Source organism: Glycine max, chromosome 4 (genome assembly GCF_000004515.6).
Source record: "Glycine max cultivar Williams 82 chromosome 4, Glycine_max_v4.0, whole genome shotgun sequence".
In the NCBI taxonomy this organism is placed as follows: Eukaryota; Viridiplantae; Streptophyta; class Magnoliopsida; order Fabales; family Fabaceae; genus Glycine; species Glycine max.
In genome coordinates, this window is record NC_016091.4 from 15752180 (window position 1) to 15778109 (window position 25930).

The 25930-nt window shown below is 35.6% G+C and overlaps 1 protein-coding gene across 2 annotated transcripts; it reads right to left on the reverse strand.

The window, feature by feature from the left end:
* Positions 1 to 13404: 13404 nt before the first annotated feature.
* Positions 13405 to 25698, reverse strand: LOC100813258 (protein NCA1). 2 transcript variants are annotated; one of them, XM_003522821.4, is made up of 8 exons: positions 25547 to 25698; positions 24670 to 24954; positions 24346 to 24574; positions 23882 to 24027; positions 17277 to 17364; positions 17020 to 17166; positions 14737 to 14886; positions 13405 to 13928 (listed from the first exon to the last, which is right to left on the reverse strand). In XM_003522821.4, exons 2-8 carry the CDS (start codon positions 24939 to 24941, stop codon positions 13857 to 13859), a joined length of 1104 nt encoding a protein of 367 aa, XP_003522869.1. In that variant the 5' UTR covers positions 24942 to 24954; positions 25547 to 25698; the 3' UTR covers positions 13405 to 13856. The 2 variants fall into 2 exon arrangements, with proteins under 2 accessions (XP_003522869.1, XP_006578395.1); XM_006578332.4 differs by having other exon boundaries at positions 25514 to 25679.
* Between the last annotated feature and the right edge of the window lie 232 nt (positions 25699 to 25930).

Sequence of the window (25930 nt, forward strand, 5' to 3'; positions counted from 1 at the left end):
GTTGTGTACCCCTTCAGCCTACTTAGTCATATGATAAACGACGACTCTCCAAACTTAGTCTCTTTATGCTTACGCACTTGGTCCTCCATCTATATAAGGTAGATGAAATCCAACTATCGCGGTCCTCCGTCTACACGTTACCAAAACATTGGCCCGAAAGTAACCTTAATCACTTGCATACGTGTCCAGGGATCTTAGAGCAACGAATAAATTCAATATGATAGACTCTTCCAAGAATATTGGATCGGCCAGTTACAATATACTCCTATATAAATCCTAACGCTTGACCTAGAGATATAGACACTTAGGACTTGAATGCTCTTGATCTAGGTCTCCTTATCCTAAAACACGATATGATTAAAGGAATAATAATAAACTTATTAGGTAAAAGATTAACCTATTCGCTAGTTAGCTTAACATTAGCGTGCACTTATTAGAAGTACAAAGTGAAAGAATTTTTAAATTATTTTTATAAGAAACAAAGAAAACAAATATGCGTATAAAATCACGTAAATATCATTAAAAAATAGATGAGACAAATAGAGATATTTTTGTCATTATAATAAAATCTTCATTCTTCTCATTTTCACCAAATTTTGGAAAATTACTGCAGTTGGTGAGACATGTAAAAACTCAAAGAAGGTCTGAGATCAATGAACATTTAAGTAATATAATTACTGTACTAACAACAAATTAGACAAATACCTGAGAAGTATTAAAGGCATCAATGCAATCAACGTGTTCTACTTTCACGCCAGCATCTTCCTCATTTTCAACATTCATATCAATTTCTTTAGACATGATACTATCATACATCCATTGTTCTTCGTCTATCTTAATAAAACATTTAAAAAATTCAATGATAAATAAAAAACAACTTAAAAAAAATATACAATCACCTCATTTGTTACCGACACAAATATAGCTCTATACAAAATTTTTAAAAAATGTATTGTACATCATATACCCATAGACTACATTTTCACTACATCATTCAATAAATATTGTATAAATTCTAATAAATACATCATTCAATAAAATATCAAATTTGTTTGATTATTAGTTGTTGTAATAAACATCTAAATACATCATTCAATTAAATACCAAATTTGTTTAACTATTAATTACTGTAATAAAAATTTAAATGCAAAATTTAGTTAAATATCAAAATTGTTTAATTATCAACTTTAGTAAATATTTTAAATGTATACAAAAAATTGTAGCAATCCAATGTTACTTTTACCAATCTAATTACTAAATTATTTTCAATTAATTACTAAATTAATTTTTTAGCAATCTAATGTTAGTTTTAGCAATCTAATTACTAAATTAAAATTTTTTATTTTTTTTATACCACTATAAAATAATATCACAAAATCAATATATAAAAATTACTAAAACTATTACAAAAAAAATTACACCACAAAAAAATTAAATAAATAAATCAGAAAATTAAATTTACAATTAAAAAAAAACCCTATAGATCCGCAATCCGAATGGTTCATACGGATCAACAATCTATATGATTGTTTTTTTAAAAAAAAATTATGCACCTCTTCTTTTCCGGTGACGACAAATCATCCAACTTCATCGTATATTCGTGAACAATACATGTACACCACCGCAAACAAAAAAAAGCTCGGAAAAGGAGGCTAAGGGAAGCTAACAGAACCAACATACACTAAGGGAGTGAGATTTTACGAGAAAAAAAAAAGGGGCTGTAGAAATGAAAAACTAATGGATGTCCAAACAAAAATGTTAGGTGCCCCAAGCAGTTGCCAATAGCTTATCGCGTATCTGCCCATGAACCATATGATACAAGGGTCCAAAGTAGAAACCGTCAGGAATTTAAGACGAAAAGCAAGTGCATAAACATGTATATTATTTTCAAATACTTGCATTAATGGTCCATAAAATGTAACTTAATGAAATATACGTCGTTGCTTCCTGCCCCTTCAAGTTGCTTCATGCACCTTTTCCAGAATGTTTTTTACCTTTCAGATTGACTATTCCTAAAGCCAAAATTTATAATCATTTCAAAATGTAATTTTACATTCTAGATCGGTTATTTTGAAAGTCATAAAAGAGATATAGAAAGCAACTTGGAGGTGCAGAAAACAATAGCCTGAAATATATCGATTCATATGCTTCAAATGCATGTAAACCAGTCTCGTGCAAAAGAAATGAAGAAGGGAGTTGCTACGTGCACCCAGCATTATTGCTGGGGCACCCAACAAATAGTGAAGTGGCGAAACTGCCCTTCATCAATTATTCTTCCGGAAGAAGTTTTTTTTCGGAAACTTTTCGGAAAACCTTTTTCCGGAAATTTTCCGGAAAAACTTCTTCCGGAAGAAGAATTTGTGACTTCCGGAAGTACCCACAAACTACTTCCGGAAGAACGTCATCCGGAATGTTTCCGGAAGAAGGTTCTTCTGGAAGTTAGTTTTTTTTAAAAAAAAAAAAATTATTTTGTAATAATTTATTTTTAATGGATAAACTAAATTATAAAATAATTAATATTATTATACATAAATAATTAAATAATTAGTGAACGTAATTATGACTAATATTTATAATTTGTTTTTTAAACCATAAAAATTAATTAATTCGTAAATTTTATTAAAAATATAAATTATTTATTATGATAGCATTTAATTTCTATTACAAAAGTTAATATATAAAAAAAATGATTATTATTTTATAACAAACTGAAGAAAAAAGAATTTTCATTTTATAATAATAAGTAAAAATAAAATAATATTTAATGCGTATGTAATGACGATTTTGCCCTTGTGTAATTTTCTTTAAATTAACGCGTACACGCTTCTTTTTACTGTGCTTTCTTCTCTGCTTGTTTCTTCTCTGCTTTGTTTCTTCCGTTTTGGTTGCTTGTTGTTGTTTCGGTGGTGGTCCCTTTTGCAGTTTCCATTGGTGGTCCCGTGAAGTATTTGAAGATTTGGTGATCCCGTGTTCCGTATTTGAAGTTTTGTCAGTGGCTGTTCTTCCTATTTCGTCGGAGGTACGCATTTATGAGTATTTTTTTCATTTTCCGGCTAGATTTTAGAGAAGAAAAACAGTAAAAAAAAGTGTATCCGGAAGAAATTTTAGGCACAGCAGGAGGAAGGTCCGGAATGACCACGTCCGGAAGACCTTCTTCCGGAAGTTACTAAGACCCATTCCGGAAGAAGGTCTTCCAAAAGTGTTTTCCGGAAGCACTTCTTCCGGAATAGGCCTCAGTAACTTCCGGAAGACCTTCTTCCGGAATGTTAAATTATTAGCATTTTTTTATTTCTGTTTTATAATTTATATATGTATATATATATATATATATATATATATTTCTGTTTTATAATTTTTTTTTATTTCTGTTTTATATATGTTGTGGATTATTGATTTAATTAGGTATAATGGTATAATATTAAATGATTTAGGAAACTTAAATGTATAATGGTACAAAAATGTTTCATTAGTTGTTTATTTTAGTGATAAGTTTAGTTTAAGTAAATAATGTAGTTATAAATTTAGAATATATTTGGATTAGTTGTTAGTTAATAAGTAGTCAATTTATGGATGTGGTTATATGATAATTTTAATATAGTTGTGTATGATGCATATGTGCTATTAATATGTTTGTTATTTAAGGTGTAGTAAATTTTTGGATGTGGTTATATGATAATTTGAATGTACTTGTGTATGATGCATATGTCCTTAAGATGGACGAAGATCAATGGAGGTATGACTTTGCGATGTCACAAGAAGTTCATATGGATTATGATTATGATAATCAAGAAGAATGTGGGGTGAATGAACCACATGTCGATTGTTCAAATGCTTTTAATACATCTCAGGTAATCATAGATAATTTGAGTCATTGGTTGAATTGATGGTTTGTATGAAAATTAATATGTTAGGGTTGCGTTGTAGGTATTCGCTACTCGAGATGATGTTTTGCAATGGGCTCGAACAGTTGCCCATGAAAATGGATTTGTTGCAGTGATTATGAGATCTGACACAGAGACCGGTAGCAGAGGAAGAAGTTCATTTGTCTTAATTGGGTGTGAAAGGAGTGGTACGTACAAGTGTAGAAATAAAGAATTCGTTAGAAAAGACACCGGGAGTAGGAAATGTGGTTGTCCCTTCAGGCTTCGTGGGAAACCAGTGCATGGAGGGGAAGGTTGGATGGTGAAGTTGATCTGTGGGATTCATAATCATGAATTGGCGAAGTCCTTAGTTGGACATCCATACGTCGGGCGATTGACTAAGGAAGAAAAGAAAATTATTGCTGATATGACAAAGTCGATGGTGAAACCGAAAAATATCTTGCTAACGTTGAAGGAACACAATGCCGACAGTTGCACCACGATAAAGCAAATTTACAATGCAAGAAGTGCATATCGTTCTTCAATAAGAGGAGCTGATACCGAAATGCAGCATCTGATGAAGCTTCTCGAACGTGATCAATACATTCATTGGCATAGATTGAAGGATGAAGTTGTGGTGCGTGATCTGTTTTGGTGTCACCCAGATGCAGTAAAGTTATGCAATGCATGTCATCTGGTGTTTTTTATAGACAGTACCTACAAAACAAACAGGTACAGACTCCCACTACTTGACTTTGTTGGAGTGACACCAACGGCGATGACATTCTCTGCTGGGTTTGCATATCTGGAGGCTGAGCGTGTTAATAATATTGTATGGGCTTTGGAACGATTTCGAGGCCTATTTTTAAGACACGATCGCCTCCCTCTTGTTATTGTCACTGACAGAGACCTAGCACTGATGAATGCAGTGAAAATTGTGTTTCCCGAGTCTACTAATTTATTGTGCAGGTTTCATATCGATAAGAATGTGAAGGCGAAGTGTAAATCTTTAATCGGGGAAAAAAATGCGTGGGACTATGTAATGGATAGATGGGGTACTTTGGTTGATTGTTTGTCCGAACACGAGTTCCATGAGTCACATCAGAAGTTTCAAGTTGCTTGTTCGCCTTGGCTGATGTTCATTGACTATGTTAACGACACATAGATTATCCCCCACAAGGAAAAATTTATTACAGCATGGACGAATAAGGTCATGCACCTAGGCAACACAACAACAAACAGGTATTAAGAACTGATTTTATTTGTTAGTAACGATTAGTATTAAATGGTATTTAATTGTTGTATATTTTCATGTTTGTTGTGTATTTTAAATGTAGGGTTGAATCAGCTCATTGGGCTCTCAAAAGAGTACTACAAAATAGCGTTGGAGACCTATGTAGTGTTTGGGATGCCATGAACAATATGATCACGCTGCAACACGTCGAAATTAAAGCATCCTTTGAAACCAGTACGCATGTGGTTGGCCATGTATATAAAAAAACCTTATACAAGAGGCTTCTTGGGATGGTTTCAAGGGATGCTTTAAATCAGATTGCTTCTGAGGTTGACCGTCTACGTTATCTCGGCAAAAATCTCTCTTCTTGTGGTTGTGTGATGAGAAGCACGCACGGTCTTCCTTGTGCATGTGAGCTTTCTAGGTATACTGCTGGCAGCATCCCATTGGAGTCAGTCCATCTTTTTTGGAGGAGACTTTGCTTTTCAGACCAAGGGTTATGTGAGACGGAAGTCACCATCAAGGAAGAGATAGAGATCATATCTAAAAGGTTTGATGAACTTGATGTGGCTGGCAAAGTAACCCTGAAGAGTAAACTTCGAGAAATTGCATACCCTAATCATAACTCTATGTGCCCTCCTCCATCAAAGGTCAACACCAAAGGTGCACCGAAGAAACCGATGAAAAGAAGTCAAAGATCCACAAAGCGTGATCCGTCTTACTGGGAGTATGTTGATGCTTTTCATTCTGTTCAAAGCAGCAACTCTCCAGTGAAACGAAGTGCATCATGTTCTCAACCGCCTCAGCCAACAAGGATCATCCCGATGTTGGATCAATTTACGTCATTCTTTCAAGGTTTCATTTGTGACTTTGTGGATGTGAAAGCGGACGGTAACTGTGGATATCGGTCCATTGCCGCTTTATTAGGTATGGGGAAAGATTCGTGGCCGTTAGTGCGTAATGAATTGATTAAAGAACTTGGCAGGTGGTCGCATGAGTACATGAACCTCTTCGGTGGCACAGAGAGATTTGAACAATTAAAGTTGTCCCTACTTGTTCATGGCTTTTCAAAGGTATGTTTTTAGGTTAATTTTTTTTAATAAGAATGTTTAAATTACTTACATGTGTATGTTTGGTTCATTCAGGTTAGTGTGGACAAGTGGATGGATATAACGGACATGTGATATGTGATTGCTTCATGGTATAACATAATCCTTGTATCGTTGTCCCAACAAAAAAGCATGACATTTTTCCCTCTTAGAAGTCAACCACCACCTGACTCTTCTGGCCACCGCATCATATGTGTCGGTCACGTGTTTGGAAATCATTTTGTTCAGGTACATTGAATATAGTTAGTATAACAATTATGCAATGATTTCGCTGGTTCGTTTGGCACGGTCAGCGCATGATATAATGTTTGTTCATGTACAACAGGTTTATTTGAAAGACCATTGTCCCTTGCCGCCTCCAGCGCTGTTGTGGTCAAGCAATTGTTATTCTCAGGCAAAGCAGTGGGCAATTCCATATATTAGTAGAATGCAGCAATACACAAGCTTGATGTCATTCAAAACACACTATGTAGACCTAAATGAAGACTAAACATGCATTGTTTATGTAATTGTATTCATTATGCGATATAATTTGTTGTAACCCGTTACTAACTAATTAATATTATCAAGTACTCGTTTGGTTAAGTAAGGAAATTGTTGGTCCAACAAAAATCATTTACGCGTGCAGCTTACATCATTGTCGTAATTGACAACACATAATGACATGCATGCGTATTACAGTTTGAGCGCGACAACACATTGGCTGACTTTAGTACACATTCTGAAACTAGCAGTCGCTCGACAACACATTGGCTGACTTGACTACACATTGGCGACAACACATTGGCTGACTTGACTACACATTTACGCGTGTCTATTTTTTTGTAAACAAAGTTAAACAATGGCTCGGTCACAACCATCTATATATATGGCAGACTAGGTTACTAAATCACACATTATCTTGCTTTCAAATAATCTCCCAACTGATACACAAACTATGGCATTTTTAGGAGAAACTAGCAGTCAGACGATTGTCAACTCAAGGTTGGCTTTCATTTATCCAAATGGATCGATTATTCACAATGATACTGGGGTTTACTTCCAAACTTCAACTCCGGTGCCCATTCGAGTACCAAATAGGTGTGATTTTGCAAGCCTAAAAACCAGAATACACAATACCCTTCAGCTATCCGACAAACAATTTTTGGATGAAATTCACTACCGGAAGCCATTCACCGATACAGGTAACGAAATTCGCTTTGAGTGTATCAAATTGATAAATGATGACGATGTCAACACAATGTTAATGTGTAATGATCAATTTTCTTGTGTTGGTCCGATTGAGTTATTATGCACCGTTGGAAGAACACCAGATGGAATAATAAACTTACTTGAACGCATTATGCCTCGTATTCATGACGCGATCCTGTATTACAACGGGAAATGGAACATGCCACCGCAGAACAAATTTGTTGGATGCGCGTTCACAGGAAAAAATCCTAAGAAATTTCAAATTCCTTCAACATGTACCATCGATGAACTGAAGAATTTAATCAAGCAAGTTGCACCTAAAGGGATTCCCCCTCTTGGAATTCACGAATCACAAACGGTAAGACGATTGTTTTTCCGCCAACCAGCTCGGTTTGAGTATTCAGATACAGTTATAAAATATGAAATAAATGAGCTGATCACCAACGAAGAACTGCTGAAGGTGTTAGTACAATCTAACTACTGGAAAAGATATGGACCAATAGAAATTTTAGTTGTCTTTACTAAATATGTTGAAGACGAGGTCAATGGGACGTTGCTAAACAACTGAATGTGATGTTTAATTTTTTGTTTTTTCGTTGATGTAACCTTTATCTGTTTACGGCGTGTTTAATTCCCATAATAAAGTTGAATGTGTTGTTTCAGTGGTCCAAAAAATTAATTGTTAAAAGGGTCCATTTCCTATTTTTTTGGATTTTCAGGCTTTGTTTTGACGTGTTAGTTGACGGAACTGGGGAACGGGACTATTTTTTTTTGTTTCTTTGACGTCCAAACATGAGAAATGGCTACCCTCCATTTTCTCACGGCACTGGCACACCCACGCAAAAAAATCCCAAACATGGGTACTTGAACATGGAAAAAGGGTCCATTTCCTATTTTTTTGGATTTTCAGGCTTTGTTTTGATGTGTTAGTTGACTGAACCGGGGAACGGGACTATTTTTTTGGGTTCCTTGACGTCCAAACATGAGAAATGGCCGCCCTCCATTGTCTCACGGCACTGGCACACCCACGCAAAAAAATCCCAAACATGGGTACTTGAACATGGAAAAAGGGTCCATTTCCTATTTTTTTGGATTTTCAGGCTTTTTTTTTACGTGTTAGTTGACGGAACCGGGGAACGGGACTATTTTTTTTGGGTTCTTTGACGTCCAAACATGAGAAATAGCCGCCCTCCATTGTCTCACGGCACTGGCACACCCACGCAAAAAAATCCCAAACATGGGTACTTGAACATGGAAAAAGGGTCCATTTCCTATTTTTTTGGATTTTCAGGCTTTTTTTTTACGTGTTAGTTGACGGAACCGAGGAACGGGACTATTTTTTTTGGGTTCTTTGACGTCCAAGCATGAGAAATGGCCGCCCTCCATTGTCTCACGGCACTGGCACACCCACGCAAAAAAATCCCAAACATGGGTACTTGAACATGGAAAAAGGGTCCATTTCCTATTTTTTTGGATTTTCAGGCTTTTTTTTTACGTGTTAGTTGACGGAACCGAGGAACGGGACTATTTTTTTTGGGTTCTTTGACGTCCAAACATGAGAAATGGCCGCCCTCCATTGTCTCACGGCACTGGCACACCCACGCAAAAAAATCCCAAACATGGGTACTTGAACATGGAAAAAGGGTCCATTTCCTATTTTTTTGGATTTTCAGGCTTTTTTTTTACGTGTTAGTTGACGGAACCGGGGAACGGGACTATTTTTTTTGGGTTCTTTGACGTCCAAACATGAGAAATGGCCGCCCTCCATTGTCTCACGGCACTGGCACACCCACGCAAAAAAATCCCAAACATGGGTACTTGAACATGGATTTTTTTTAAAGTCATCCTTGTAGTATCTTATATGGCGATTTCATTGTCATGTAATTTTTTAAAAATATTTAGTTTTTGGTACAACCTTATATATTAATGGTGTAAATTATGAATTATGAATTATTAATGATTTTAAAAACTTTTATTTTTTATGTAATTCTTACAAACAAAACTCATGATTGTAGGTTCCCTTTTTTTAAAAATAAATTTAAAACAACCGTAAACTTCGCTTAAGGATCACAAACAATCGGAATAATAAACTATATTATAAAATAATAAACTATGCAAAACACGTCAGCTATATTAAACAAAAACTGTAATAATTACAAATATTCATGTCAACTACAACAAAAAATAAATACAATGATCAATGGTCCGTGCGGCGTCTCTGACGAGCCCTGACCGTCCCATCAGCACTGGGTCCCCCTCTCGCGATCGTCAGGCAGTCCTGCATAATGTCATATAACTTTGTGCCTGCAGTGACTATCCTAAGGTTGAGCACACGCTCCAACCTCTGTGCAATCGCCTCATATCCCTCGTAATCATCCTATCAAAGTCATTAAAAACATTTATTATGAAATTTAAAATAAACAACAACTCATAAAACATTAAACGCGCAAATAATCTTACCACATGTGGAGGGGGGTCAAATGCCACTGGAACCTGGGGGCTGGGCGGCTGTATGTAGTCCTCAGGGTCTGCAGCTGGTGCATCCCTCTACTGGTCACCTGCTTGGGTCGGTGTCATGAATGGGTGAGATATGCGGAAAAACCACTCCATGTAATCCGCAGATACCTGCCAGGCACTAGACAAAGCTGACCCGCAGGTAGTAAGTGATCCGCAAACTCCATCCACCAGTCATTTATCTGATCGTGTGACAATCGTGCACTAACAGGTGGCGGAGGGATGCTCTGGATGTAACCGAACTGGCGTACCACCCTCTCCAGTCGAACTGTGACGATCATAGGACCCCATCTGAGCTGACCTTGGAACGATGAAATCTCCTGAAACGCCCTAACCCCCCGATGCTCCGTGTACAGCAACCAGGATACATCTGTGACGGTCAAACCATCACAACGTGCCCTGTAGGGTGCTCCTGTGATGCCCTTCATGTGCGCCTTCGACGTCAACCACGGGGAAGCACGTGGGGACGTCTCCTGGTATGTATCGTCAGTCACGCACTGGTGCACACTAGGGAAGTGCTCATAGATCCAGCACTACACAATAATTGAGGTTAACATAACATAAAAACATGTTTAAATCATAATCGAACGTAACATATTAATAAACACAAAATTTACCTGAAGTAGTGTCAAGTACCCCGCAAGCTGTCGGGTGGTGGTCCTACAAGCCTCATCTAACTAGTCATACATATGAACCAGCGCGGCAACTCCCCAAGCGTAACCACCACTATGAGCGAGGTCCCGGAAAGCGTCAAGGTGGACCACATGCACGTATGTTGCACTCTTATTAGCAAAAAGAGTGCAACCGACAAGGTGCAGCAGATAAGCGCGAGCTGCGACAATCCACCGCCGGGCTTGACATCTGGTCTCATATATGTCTCGAACCCATCCTAATCGTACATATGCTCCACGTGTGAGTGTTGTCTCCGCTCTGGCCTCCTCCACAGACACTTCTAGCAACTCCGTAAGCAAGAATCTGGCCTCCTCCGTAGAAAGGGCGTGGAAACTGTGCAAGGCGCCAGTGATGGGCAAATGTAGGATTGACGACACATCATCCAATGTGATCGTCAGCTCTCCTACAGGAAAATGGAAGGTGCTAGTCTCACTGTGCCACCTCTCCACAAATGCAGATATAAGTCCAGGATCGCCAGTAATAACTGAACAATCTATCAGTGGACTTAATCCAGTGGTAGCCACCAGGCCTTCAATCTCAAGCATTGGCCTCCTAATCAGTGTCATCTTCCTCCATGTGACACTAATTTCAAATCAGGACGTTCCTGATTTGAAGTACAAATTATACAATTATTAAAAAAAATGGGGGCACAAACAAATAAATCAACAATGATAAATAATTCACAAATAAAAATACTTGTCCACTCCAGACGGCATGTGCAACATGCTCGACAAATGATGTGAGTACTGACGGGTCTCGTGGACCACCAGGGAATCCCTCAGCAGCATCATCACCATCTGACCCCTCACCACTATCAACACCCTGTGCGTCCGCACGCATCTCAGGTGCCTCCGTAGCCTGCTCAAGGACATCGTTAGTCATGTCAGCGACGTCCTCAGCCATATCACGTCCCTCCGTAGTCATCTGATGAACGCGTAGCCTACGGGCTGAGGCAGTAAGCCTACGCCTCTCAGGAACATCAGCAGCATCCTCATCAGCAGGTCTATCTCTGCCTACAACTCTACCTATCGCACGACCTAAACCTCGTGTTCTGGCCATGATCTGCAAATCATGTCGAACACGTATTTTTTTCGGTCAAAATATACACAATTTTCTTTATAAAAAAACAACTTTATTTATAAACAAATAAGACTAACTTAAATCAAATTATTTAAAAACATACACAACATAATTTTTTTAAAAAAATTAAACTAAACAACTTCATTTATAAAAAAAAAACACAACTAATGTAAAAAAAATTTATTAATAAACATGCACAACTTAATTTAAAAAAAAAAAATTAAACAACTTCATTAAAAAAAAACACAACTAAATTTTTTAGTAAACATCCACAAGTTAATTTTAAAAAAAAAAAAATAAACAACTTCATTTATAAAAAAAAGCACAACTAATATAAAAATAATTCATTACTAAACATCCACAACTTAATTTTTAAAAAAAAAATAAACAACTTCATTAAAAAAAACACAACTAATGTAAAAAAAAATTATTAGTAAACATCCAACTCTTAATTTAAAAAAAAATAAGAAACTTCATTTCTAAAAAAAAAACACAACTAAATTACTTAGTAAACATCCACAAGTTAATTTTTTTAAAAAAAATAAACAACTTCATTTATAAAAAAAAATACAACTAATATACAAATAATTCATTACTAAACATCCACAACTTAATTTTAAAAAAAAATTAAACAACTAATGTAAAAAAAATTATTTAGTAAACATCCACAATTTTTTTAGAAAATAAAATACTTCATTTATAATAAAAAAAACTAATTAATTATAAAAAATTAGTATTTTTATAAAACTTCCAAAACACACAACTTTAATTATAAAAATAGACAATTTCATTTTTAAAGAAAAAACACTAATTTAAAAAAATAAACAATAAAATTATAAAAAAAAACATGACATCAAAAACCCAAACCTCATTTTTCATAAAATCTAAAAAAACAAAATAACCAAAATAAATACAATAATTCATTTAAAAAACAAAACAATTTCTGTTTAAAAAAATTTTAAAAAAAAAGCAAAAAACAAAAAAACCACTTCTTCCGGAAAGTTCTTCCGAAAATTTGAAAGTTCTTTCGGGAGAGCGCGTCTTCCGGAATTCTTCCGGAAGAACCACTTCTTCCGGAAACTTCCGGAAGAACCACTTCTTCTGGAAACTTCCGGAAGAACCTTTTCCGGAAAGTTTCCGGAAGACGTTTGGTTACTTCCGGAAGTACACTTCTTCCGGAAAAGGTTCTTCCGGAACTTCCGGAAGAACCCCTAACGGGTCTTCCGGAAGACTCCGCCGTCGACCTTTTCCGCCATTTTTTTCGGCGTACTCTCGTCTTCTCCCCTCTCGTCTTCTATCCTAAGGTTACTACCCTAAGGTTACTATCCTAAGGTTCCACTGCTGAATCAATACTGGATAGTAAAAGCAGTGGAGAGTTAGGGAGACTAACCTCGAAGGCTGTTCGCGGAGAAGAAGCTTGGCTCGTGGTGTCGCGAAGAAGACGAAAGCTTGGCTCGCGGTGTCACGGAGGATCAACAGGAATGGAAGAAGAAAAGAAGCAGCAGTGGTCTTCCGAGAAGAGGAGCGCGTTTTTAAATTTTTAACTTAAAGGGCAAAATGGCCCATTCACTAAAATTGTTGGGTGCACCTAGCATATCCCAATAAAGAAATGCCTAGCCCGTATTTATAGCCATGGTCAATTCACCTTCGTTTATTTTTCAGTAATGTCTAGCCCATGATTATGCTTTTTGTGATGATTTTTTTGAAACTATTATTGTCAATGCAACAATGTTTGAAAGTGTAATTGGAATATTAAAGAAATATATCTATAAATTTCACTTTTCACGGTATAGAATGTATCCATCAAGTTGTGACGCAAACTACACAACCTATAGTACCTGTTACTTCGTTTCTAGTTTATTAGAGAAGAGTATATTTAGTTACAATGACGCAAGGAGCGCAATTGCTAGTATGCACCAAGAAGATAAGCAACTAAAGAGGTGGAAACAAAAAAAAATAAATACAAGAGTGGTGCACAAGAAAATACAAAAAGGATTCCCTGTAGAATCTTAGGCTTAGGAAGGTACTGCAGTGCCAGAAATGCCTGAAATATTCATTACTCTGAAATCTCCTCTTCCTCCATTAGTAGTGCCTTTGTTAAGCCGACCTTAATTTACAAGCTCGTCTCGTGGCATACCGTAACATTTTTTATTGCATCTGAATTTGTGTTTCCTTTCTTCATGTGGACCACCTATCTCAGACTGTTGCCTCAGCTTGTTCTTGTTTATCTGGAAGTTGGCTTCTAAGGAAATCTATGACGGATTGCCGCTGGAGAAGAATTGAAATTGAAATTAATTCCAGGATCCAATAAGAAAATGCAGCATTCAGCAAAAAATAAAAAATAAAAAAATCTATGTCCATATCTATTTACAGGGACATACATATCTAGTGAAAACGAGTTTTTCTTTTCATCATACATATCATAAATATAAGGATGGTCAAATAAGGTCCTCATTATATATTACAGGGTTAACCAAATTTTTGGTCCCTAAATTTTTTTGAAAATCGATCTTTAGTCCTTAAACAAAAATTTGACTAATCAAGTTCTTTCAATTATTTTAAAATTTAATTTTTAGTCCCTAAACAAAAGTTTGATTGGTCGAAGTCCCTCAACTTTTTTTCATTAAGATTTTTAATCTCTAAACTTTTGAAAAAATTGGTTGTTAATCCTTGAAATCTTATTAAATAAATAAAAAAAAATGAATTCAAACTTTTATTTATGGACTAAAAACTGAAATTTCTAAAAATTTAAGGACCTTATCGGTCAAACAAAAGTTTAGAAACTAAAAACAGAATTTAAAAAAATTTAGGGATTAAAAATCTAGTTAACCCTATATTATATATACGTGTATGTGTGTGGAGGAGGAACCAATCTTAACTATTAGATCTCCCATGAATGATTAAGATTGAAACATAAGAGTCATGTGATCCTTTTAAGTGCTCATATATCCTTTATGTAACTTATAACCTAAACTATTCATGCATGTATGATTGTATGGTCAAGATTTATTTCTGTCAGTCAATAAAAATGGTCATCTCGCTTGACACAGTACTTCTTTGTATATCGGCATCTTACCCGCTGCTCGAGCCCACTAGCTTCAGATTTCAACGTGAGTGATTCCAGTAAATCTATGGCTTCTTGAAATCCATCTGTAGCTAACTTTTCATCCCCTAGATTTCTGTCCACATCCGCAACTTTCGCAAGAGAGACAGCAACATCTAAAACCTAAAATAAATCATTAGAAAACAACGAAAAAGGTTAATTTCAATAAAAGCTAAGGAACATGTTCTGCAGTGGCAATTTTGTAAGGACCACCTAATATTTGAATTACTGACCAGAAAATTATCAAAATGATTTGTACTTACTTATTGACATGGTTCAGTTGTTTCAAAAGAGAATCAAAATAAAACTGTGAAGTATCCATACTTTCAAGAACTCCGTAGAAATGAAGAAACTAGAAACATTTAGGTGCATTTTGCTTGTGGAAATGTTTTACTTTATCATTCTAAACTAGGAAATAAAGTGACATTTTTGTAAGACTAGGAAATAAAGTGAAAACAAAGTGACAATTTTGTAAAACAAGGAAAAGTGAAAAATAAAAACAGAAGATTTCCACCAACCAAAATCACCTAAGTGACACTAAGTCCAAAATTCTTTTATATAAACAAGGCAAAATTGTAAAATTGGTCTCCCACTTTATCTCCAATTACGGATTTGGTCCCCCTATAATCTAATTCACAAATTTGATCCCCCAGTTATATAAATCCCTGCAAAATTGGTCCTGAAAGCCTAATTTGGACGTTGACCGTTAACCTCAAACATTGACTGCCACATGTCAATGCCACGTATCAACATCTGAGTGGTTCCTTGTAAAGGCTTCATTTTTTGTAGGTAAAATTACACTTTTGGCCTCCCAGTTTTACTCCAATTTCGATTTTGGTCTCCCTATAGTTTAATTCACACATTTAGTCCCCCAGTTTTATAAATCCTTTATAAATTGTTCCTGCAAAATTGGTCTTTTGAATGATTTAGCCACTGGTGCTAGAAACATGGTAGGTCTTGATAAATTTTGTACTTCTTTTTCATCGCAAGTTTTTCACTCACTTGGAACCCAGAGAAAAATCACTTTTTGTCTCTCCCACTTCCGGGGTTGTTCAACTTGGGAAAGTGGCGCATGAATCCCAACCTGGGTCTGAAATTTTCAAATCTCTTACTTTAACAGGTTCTATAATAATCTCCTTTTTTTTTTTTTTTGCTCCCCCATGTGGTATTATGTATATACGACTGCTTAAGTGGCCTATGTATGACAATGGTATTTTTGTTTGAAATTTGAAATACAACTTCTCCAATAATGAAATTTGGCTAAATTTATAAAGGGATTTATAAAATTGGGGGATCAAATGTGCGAATTAAATTATAAGGGGATCAAAATCGAAATTAGAGTAAAACTGGGGACCAAAAGTACAATTTTACCTACAAAAAATGAAACATTTACAGGAAACACTCAGACATTGACACGTGACATTGACATGTAGCAGTCACACGCGGAGTTGACACGTGACAGTCAACGTCTCAGGTTAACAGTCAACGTCCAAATCGGACTTCCAGGACCAATTTTGCAGGAATTTATAAAACTGGAGGACCAAATTTGTGAATTAAATTATAGGGAGACCAAATCCGAAATTGGAGATAAACTGGGGGACCAAAAGTGCAATTTTGCCTAAAAACAATTGCATAGAAAAAAAGAGACTTGAAAATTACTATAGGTTCCTTTATCAAAAAGCCCCAGACTGTTTTTAGGCTTATAGAATAATACCATAACTAGGATATCAATTGGAAGCTTTGTTTAGGATTTAATAATAGATAGGATAGGACTTTTCTATTAACTTGGGTGTCAAGCAAACATTTCTAAACTATTGTTATTTGATGATCTAGTTGGATTGACAGTTTAAAGATTATCTAGCATGTACCGTACTAGATACACTTAAGAAAAAGTGATACTATTGAAGTGATTCTCCCAGTTTCTCCGTACTTTGTGTGTGCAACTATGCATGTGCCCATCTCTTTGTTCTATATTAGTTTGAATCTCTACAATTTGCTGCATGGCTGCAACGGATAACAAAATTGTGCTGCTGTTCTCGTATTGCCGCCTAATCTAAGTCCATCATATTAAAGCATTCCCATAATTTTAAATTTTAAATAAATGACATTTGCTGGTTCACCTTATGACCATGTATAACAACATACTAACCAAAATAGTAAAGCTTGCACCAAGCCAAAAGAGCAAGACTTGCATGAAGGTCAATTAGGTAACAACAAAAATTTAAAATCAAATGTATGCAAATAGTAATAACCAACCTGGGATGGAACGTTTGAATTGTGCTTGACAGCATCACGTCGAACATTCAAAGATTTAAAATAGTAAGATCTTGCAGCTTGAAGGTCTCCATCGTAATATTTAAGATCTCCAATTTTGTTAAGAGAAACAGAAAGTGTATGGGTAATCTGTGGGACAAAAAAGTCAAGAATAAATAGAGAACAAACAAAAAAACGTGATGTTGCAATTATGATTTTTCACTCCGTAGTCTAAAAAAGCAAGGTTCCAATGAAATAACCTCCAAATCATCTTTTGGCAACTTCGACAGAAATTGAACACTTTCTTCAAAATATGCAACTGCAGAACTCGCATCACCCATTGCTCGGCTGCAGAAAAATGATGTGTTAACAAGTAGATCATGATCTGCCTCCATTAAACATGTCATAGAACTATTCTTTTACCATTTTGTGATACAATAAGAATTATTATTAGAGAAGAAACAAGTGAACATAAGAGCAGAGAATAAGATACTTAGATAAGGAAACAAAAGGCCAAATCCAGGAAAAAAAACCAACAAAAAGATAAACAATCTCTTGAAATGTCCAACATCAAAACCCCTCTCGATTAACTAAGCACCACAGAAAAGCCAAAGGGGAAGACAATAGTTTTCTCTGAATGCCAAATATTCGAAGATACAATTTCAAAAACCCAGAATCATGATGGAGGTGGGAGCATAAAACTAGCAAAAAATATTTGGGAATGCTTCTCACTGTAGTAGTTAACTCTGGACACCAAAAACACCATAGCAGTATAGTGGATCTCAGAGTTGTACACCTAAGATAGTGGATACAATGCAAAAAAAAAAAAAAAATACCTTTTTTGTGTGTGTTAAATGGCGACAACAAGGTCTTAATCTAGGACCTTATGCAAACTACCAAAAAAAGTTTTAATACGCACATAAATGATCAAAACTGAAATTTTTCTCACAATGAGACATATTCATCATTATAATAAGTTTGATTCGTATTTGGTTATTATAGTTTAATCTACAACTTCCTCTTTTGTTGGTCCCATAGTTTCTTTCTTTGGGACACCTGTCATAACCTCAGAGAAGCTGAATGGTAGTAGAAATTATTTGTCCTGGTCTGCATCTATGGAACTCTGGTTCCTTGGCCAAGGGCATCATGACCATTTGGAGAAAGAGTTCACTGAAATACTGACAGAAAGTCAGGGACAATGGAAGAGGCTTGACTTTCAACTCTGTGCCTTGTTGTGGCAGTCCATGGAGCCAAATATCTTAGAAACCTTGAGGTCATTCAAAACCTGTTACTACTTTTGGAAAAAGGCCCCAAAGATTTATGCCAATGACATTCAGAGATTGTATGATGCAGCTGACAAGTTGACATCTTACAAGCAAACGGATCATGATATGACCACATGTGTTGCTCAAATTCAATCTGCAATTGAAGAACTAAAAATGCTCTTAGATGCTGACTTAGTGGAGGAAATGAAAAGGAAGCATGGCAATCTGTACATGGTTCTGGCCTTGCGTGCCATGAATCCAGATTTTGATCATATTCGTGATCAAATTCTGACTGGTCAAAAAGTTCCTTCAACGGATAGCCTCATGACACGTCTTCTTCACGTTCCCACCCCAAGAAAGACTGGAAACTCACTTGAGCATGTTGAATCTTCAGCAATGGTGTCTACTAGAGGAAGATTATAGGAATTGTGGAAGACGTGGTGGCGGTTGTGGAGGTAGAGACACGAAGTCAGACCTTCGATGCTCACATTGCAAGAAGTCGGGTCACACCCAAGACAAATGCTACTATATAATTGGCTGGCCTGATAAAACAGCAAATGTCTCCAAATCAAAAACACTTGATCCTAAGTTTCTAAAGAGGAGTATCAAGAATACCTTCGATTGAACTCCAATAGTCAAGCTCAATCATCTTCAGGCCCGAGTACTTCAACAGCTTGCATTTCTCAGTCTGTGGATAGCCAAGGTCCATAGGTAATTGATTCAGGTGCTTCTGATCATATTTCTTGTAATGACTCTCTATTCACCTCTAAGTCTCCTCCAAAATTTCCTCATCTAATTAGTGATCACCCTAGCAAATGGCACCAAAGTCGACTCTAAAGGAGTCGGCAAAGTCTCCATTTCTTCTTTAAACTTGGATCCAGTTCTTTTTGTTCCTAATTGTCCTTTCAACATAGTTTCTCTTAGTCAACTGACAAAATCATTAAATTGTTTTGTAACATTTGATGTTGATTCCTTTGTTATACAGGAATGTGGTATAGGTCAGTTGATTGGCATAGGACATGAATCCAAAGGTCTCTACTATCTTGAAACCAGATCGTCTATGTCTTGTTTTGCATCTTTGTCTCCTAAGCTTTTGCATGATAGCTTAGGTCATCCACATTTATCAAAGTTGAAGAAAATGGTTCCTAGTCTTAGAAGGCTTCAAGTCTTAGAATGAGTCATGTCAATTAGGAAAACACGTTAGGTCCTCTTTTCTAAAGAGAACTGAAACAAGATGTAACTCTGCTTTTCTCACTATTCACTCTGATATTTGAGGTCCAAGCCGTGTCACATCTATTGGTTTCAGATATTTTGTTACCTTTATTGATGAATACTCTACATGTACTTGGGTTTATTTAATGAAAGATCGATCTAAACTTTTACCTATATTCATGTCTTTCTTTAATGAAATCATGACCCAATTTGGAAAAGTAATTAAGATTCTCAGGAGTGATAATGCCAAAGAATATTTCTCCTCTAATCTTTCTTCGTTTTAACCACAATAGACATTTTACATTATTCTACATGACCTCACACACCCCAACAAAATGGTACATCACTGGATCCACTGTTGTCTCCCCTTCATGAAATCCCTATTATGGACACAAGTCAAGCCACCTCTACAACCAGCCCTTCCAGTCCTTCTTCATGACCTCACACCACTCACCAGCATGAGAGACACTGAGAGAGTTATCTAGTCCTATGTCATATGGAGAGTCATCTGCTTCATGTCCATCACCTTCAGCTATCCATGCAATAGTTCCAACTGATGACCACTCTAAGTAGCCAATTGCTCTTAGGAGAGGTATACGATCTACCAAAAATTTCAATCCTATATTTAATTTTTTGAGTTATCACCAGTTATTTCCTCATGTTTCCTTTGTTTCATCCATATCACCTCTCACCATTCCTAAAAATATCCATGAAGCACTTGATCACCTTGGATGCCAACAAGCCATGATTGTTGAAATACATGGGAAGAAGATAGTTGGTTGTAGATGAGTGTATGCTATTAAGGTTGGGCCTAATGGTGAAGTTGATCGCCTTAAGGCTCAATTGGTGGCAAAAGGGTACACACAGATATATGGCCTTGACTATGGCAATACCTTTTCTCCTGTGGCCAAACTCACCATGGTCAGCGTATTTCTTGTTATGGCTGTCATTTGCCATTGGCCTCTCCATCAATTGGATATTAAAAATGCCTTCGTGCATGGTGACCTGGAAGAAGAGATAACATGGAGCAACCTCCTGCAATTGTCGCTCAAGGGGAATATGGGTTAGTTTGTAAATTGCGTCGATCTCTCTATGGTCTCAAACAATCTCCACGAGCTTGGTTTGGGAAATTTAGTCAAATTGTATAGGCTTTTGGATTGAAGCACAGTGAAGCAAATCATTCAATTTTCTATTGTCACACTTCTCCAAGAAAGTGTATTTATCTAATTGTCTATGTTGATGACATAGTTATTACAGGGAATGATGCTACTACAATTAGCTGGTTGAAAAAGCACCTATTCAACCACTTTCGGACCCAAGACCTTGGGTGTCTAAAATACTTTCTTGGTATTGAGGTGGCTCATACAAACAAAGGCATTGCTATTTCTCAAAGAAAGTATGCTTTCGATATCTTGAAAGAAAAAGGCATGATTGGGTGTAGGCCTCTTCAGAGTCCCATGGACCCAAATCAAAAGTTGATGGCAGAACAAGGTGAACCCTTCAATGATCCTGAACGGTATAGGAGATGATAACGACTAATTATGAGTATATTTTGGGATTAAATTATATAGGAATTTGTAATTTTTTCCTCATAATTTTTTCTTTTTGAGCATATAATTGTTAAATTATTATCATTTAAGTTTTTTTGCAAAGAATATTAAAAGTGATGAATTTATGATGCTTAGTGAGTAAAATAAAGTTAATTAAGGAAATAGAGCTAATTAAGGAAAACAAGCTAATTGAGGAAAGCAAAGTTAATTAAGGAAAGAAGACTAATAGAGGAAAGCAAGACTAATCAAGGGAAGTAGACTAATTGAGGAAAGCATGGTTAATTAAGGAAAGAAGAATAATTAAGAAAAGCATGATTAATTAAGGAAAGTAAAGTCGGGCTTAGTGCAAGAAGTCCACTAATCTGCACCTATAAAAGAAGAAGAGGAAAGAAGGAAAAGACACATAGAAATTCCAACAGAATACAATTCGTTGCAAAGGCTAGAAGGAGAAGCAAGTATAGGGAGCCATTCCTTCCCTCAATTCCCTTTCTTATCTTTTTCTCCTTTACTAAATATTCCCCTCTTCCAATTGTAAAGTCTCCATGACAATGAGAGACTAAACCCCCTTCTTGATGTAATTTCTCTTTCTATCTATTTATGAATATTACATTTACATTATCTTTTCTTGTGCTTAATATTATTGTTTGTGGCTTGATCACTCATTTGCATGATAAGTTTTAGAGGTAGCGACGCGTTGAAAAACATTATTTTCTAATAGAACTGGAAAAGAGTATCTAAATAAAGTTATCACTAGGGATAGATTGATATTTGTTTAGCCTGTTATACATCTCTATTCTTAATGCAATTTACTAATTTTAGCTCTATAAAGGGATTTAGGAGAGAAAATAGATAAATTAGACTCTTTCATGTGGGGGATCAAAGTTAGAGTATACTAGTAGATGCAGGTGTAAATTGAAATAATTATAAATAGAGAAAAATCATTAACAGTACATCAAGGAGTAGCTCTAGTAGACTAAGTTTCCAACATTCTCATCTTTTGAATTTCCTTCTACAATAATATTGGATTTTCTCATCTTTTCTGTCTTTAATTAATTAATTTAAATTCTTGTTTAATTTCTCCTCTTATTTGATTTAATTTTCTGCCAATTTAAATTACTATTTTTCTACAACCTTTCCAAATCTTTTTATTAATCAAATATTAATCTACATAAGTACAAACAAAGTCCCTGTGGATACAATACTCAGACTTCCGTTCTAACTTTACTACTTGAGACGCATTGGTAAACTTGTCAATCCATCAACAGGGGACTAATTTGGAAAACTCATTTATCTTACAATCACTAGACCTGACATCTCTTTTGTAGTTGGGGTAGTTAGTCAATTTATGCAAGCTTTTCACACTAATCACTGGAATGTTGTAATTCGCATTCTTAGGTACATTAAAAGGACTCCAAGACAGGTATTGTTGTATGAAGACAAGGGAAACACCCATGTTACTAGGTACTGTGGTAATGACTGGGCAAGCTCTCCTATAGACAGGCGCTCTACTACTGGATATTGTGTGTTCATAGGAGGAAATCTGATTTCTTGGAATAACAAGAAACAAAATGTTGTTGCCTGGTCTAGTGCAGAAGTTGAATATAAGGCCATGGCTTCAGCCGCTTGTGAACTAATGTGGGTCAAACAACTTCTCCAGGAACTTAAATTTTGTGAAGTTCAGCAGATGCAACTATATTGTGATAATCAACACTTCATATTATTTCTAACCCAGTATTCCATGAAAGAACCAAACACATAGAAATTGACTACCACTTTGTTCAAGAGAAGTTGTTGGCTAAGGAAATTAATACTGAAAAAATTAGCTCTAATGATCAAATTGCAGATATTTTGACCAAGTCATTGAGGGGACCTAGGATTCAATTTTTAGGCTCCAAGCTCGGTGCATATGATTTAAATGTTCCAGCTTGAGGGGGAATGTTAGAAAATAGGTTATTATGTCCCTATTGTACTAGGCTACTGTTCTTTTTTTTATACTTTTTTGTATATTCTCTGTTCTGAGCTCTCTGTAAAAGTTTCCTTTGTAAGCTAAGTTTGATATATAAGAGAAGCTGAGTGAGAAAACACTCAAGCATTTCATCCAAAATATCTCTCATTAATTCAAGTGAAATAAATTCAAGGATTAACTTGTACAACTAATTAGTAGACAGATAAATTTAAGAACTAAGCTCTGAGACGGGAATAATTCCAAGTAATCAGTTACCTGTTTACTCTTTCTAAATTAGATCTGACTTATTAAATAAAGAAGTTTCACAGTTTCTTACTAAGTCACCTTGACAAAAAAAAATAGGAGTTTTCCTTCTCAATAAAGAAACATAATGCCCTCATTTTAGGGTGGTATAAAAAAGAAAATAAGAAAACAACTTAGCCATAAATACTTGGGATCAACTTAAAAGGACCATTTTCCTAAGATGATCTGGACTTAGCACACTAATTTTCTCATCTCCACTAATGTTAGGTGATCTACTTTCTTCTACCATTTTTGGTCTCTATCTAGTTATATTTAGTGTCCCTGCATTACTATTTTGCTCCAATTCCTTTGTATCTTATAGACTATTCTATATTCAATCAGTGAGACTCGCGACAGATATATTATAGTTGTTCAAAATTTCTTCATTTTTCTTTAAGCACAAACCTTTTACACAAATAATATCTGAGGACATATAGCAATAATATTCTACATAAACTAACAAAACAAACTACAGTGATGAGAGGACTGAATGAAAGATTGATATATGCACAAACAGGAAAATAAGAGCAACAGACTGATTAACCAGTTGACTGCAGGGAGGGGGGGTAGAAGAGAGCAAGAAAACATACCAGCAGTCACCAAGCATACCCAAGACTGCTCCTAGCTGTGAACATAACTCTGAAGTGTTACCAACTTTTTCTAACTGATCACGAATGTCTTCTGCACAGAAGTTGAGTCTTGATTTGGCACTTTCTAAATTCTGAGCACGGAATGCCTGTTTTTGGATTCCATATAGCAAAATACTCATTATCAAGAGGTGGAACCAAATCAACAAAGTTTAAAATGTAACTTAGTAAACAAATGGCAGTAGCTGCAGCAGAGCAACAGTTATTAAGTATTAACATCAATATCTCTCCCGGATAAAGATATTTTCCAACACATCTAATCATGCATACCAGTACATCACTATCAAGAATAATTAACATCATTGCCAATTACATTAAGGAAAAAAGTTTTCAAGGATCTTTATCTTTCTCCGTTTAATTATTCATATATAAAGATTTAACATTAACATTTAAAAAGACCAACCTACCCTCATAGCCTGTTGCACCAAGAAAGAACCTCTTTCCAAAGACACATCCTCATATATGACCTGTTTACTCTCTGCTGCTTCTTCTCCTTTGTCTGCACTAACAGACCTTTTGATCCTAGCATGACCTTCAATAAAGCGATCAACTACACCTTGAAGATTAGCATCAGGCTCGATCTTCACAATATCAGCCCCACATAACGGGCAGTCCTTAAAGCGCGATATGCATGCTCTAATTTCAGACAAGTAGATTATGAGAAATGAACTAAAAATATAGTATGCAATGCATCATATATTCAAGAAATAAGCATGGGACGTAATACATACTTGCAGAAAACATGAGAACAAGGTACACATTTGCTGGTGTCAAATAAAAGTGCTTGGCACACCGTACAGCTAAGAGGACCAATCTTAAACGACTGTGAATCATATCCAAAAGGGCACTTTGGTGAGGTACTAGCTGAGTCATTAACCTCTTTCTTCACCTTACTCTCAGACTCAGCCTGATGTTTCATAGAGTTTTCGCCAGATTTCTTAGAGGCATTGTTATCATCGGGGCGAGCAGCTTTGACAAAGGGGCAAACTGGTGTCATATTCATCAAGAACAAGAACCTGCCAAAGCATCAAACAAACATCTTTGCATTCAATCACCCTTTCGTTTTAATTTATTTTAAGTGAAACTTCCTAAACAAGTAACAGTTATCCTAACCATTATTCTAAGAACAATTATTAAGGAAACAACAAATAAAAAGTTTTTATAAGAAATCATGGTACATGAATTGATAACATTATTCCTACACATTCCAATAAAATTTCATTTGTGATTCCTTTTGGTGTATTTGGTAGGAAGGAATGAAATACTACTCCAGATTTAAATCCTATTAATTTTCTACATGAAGGAACTTAATAATTCAATTTTAAATCTTTATTTTTACTGCAAAGACAACATCTAAGGAAAAATCCCTCATACCTTGGAAGTAATAAAAAGCGAAAAATTGCATCACAAATGAACTTAAAAATTCTGCACACCCTCCCTTGTTCCCCAATTATTCTAGAATCATCTATTTTTCCAACTGGGTACATTGAATCAAAATCAAGATTCAATTTTTTCAACAGATAAAATTACCCTTTTGTTTATTTCGAGAATTAAAAAGGATGGAAATATTATTACAGGATCGAGCGAAAAGAGATATAGAGAAGTAACTGGAAGTTGCAAAGAACGACGTCGTCGCAGCCTGTTTGGTGGTACTTTGTAATTCTTCTTCTTCCTTCGTCTTTGGTTGAGTGTGTGAGAGAAAAAAAATGTGGATGATGATGGTACAGTTAGACGAACTTATCGTTTATATTTGAGTTTATAGTCCCTCATTTATTGTGCATTTCTAGACGGGTCATAATTTATTTATTTTAGATTTCAAACTTAAATATACTTTTAATCTTTTAAAATTGAGATCTATGTACTTTTCAGATTAAAATTTATATTTATTAATCTTCAAAATCGTGAAATGCCCTCTTTAGTCCTTATTGATTGATTTGTAACGGTTCATATACACAATTCTGACGATTTTTTTATTACATGATAGACTAAAAA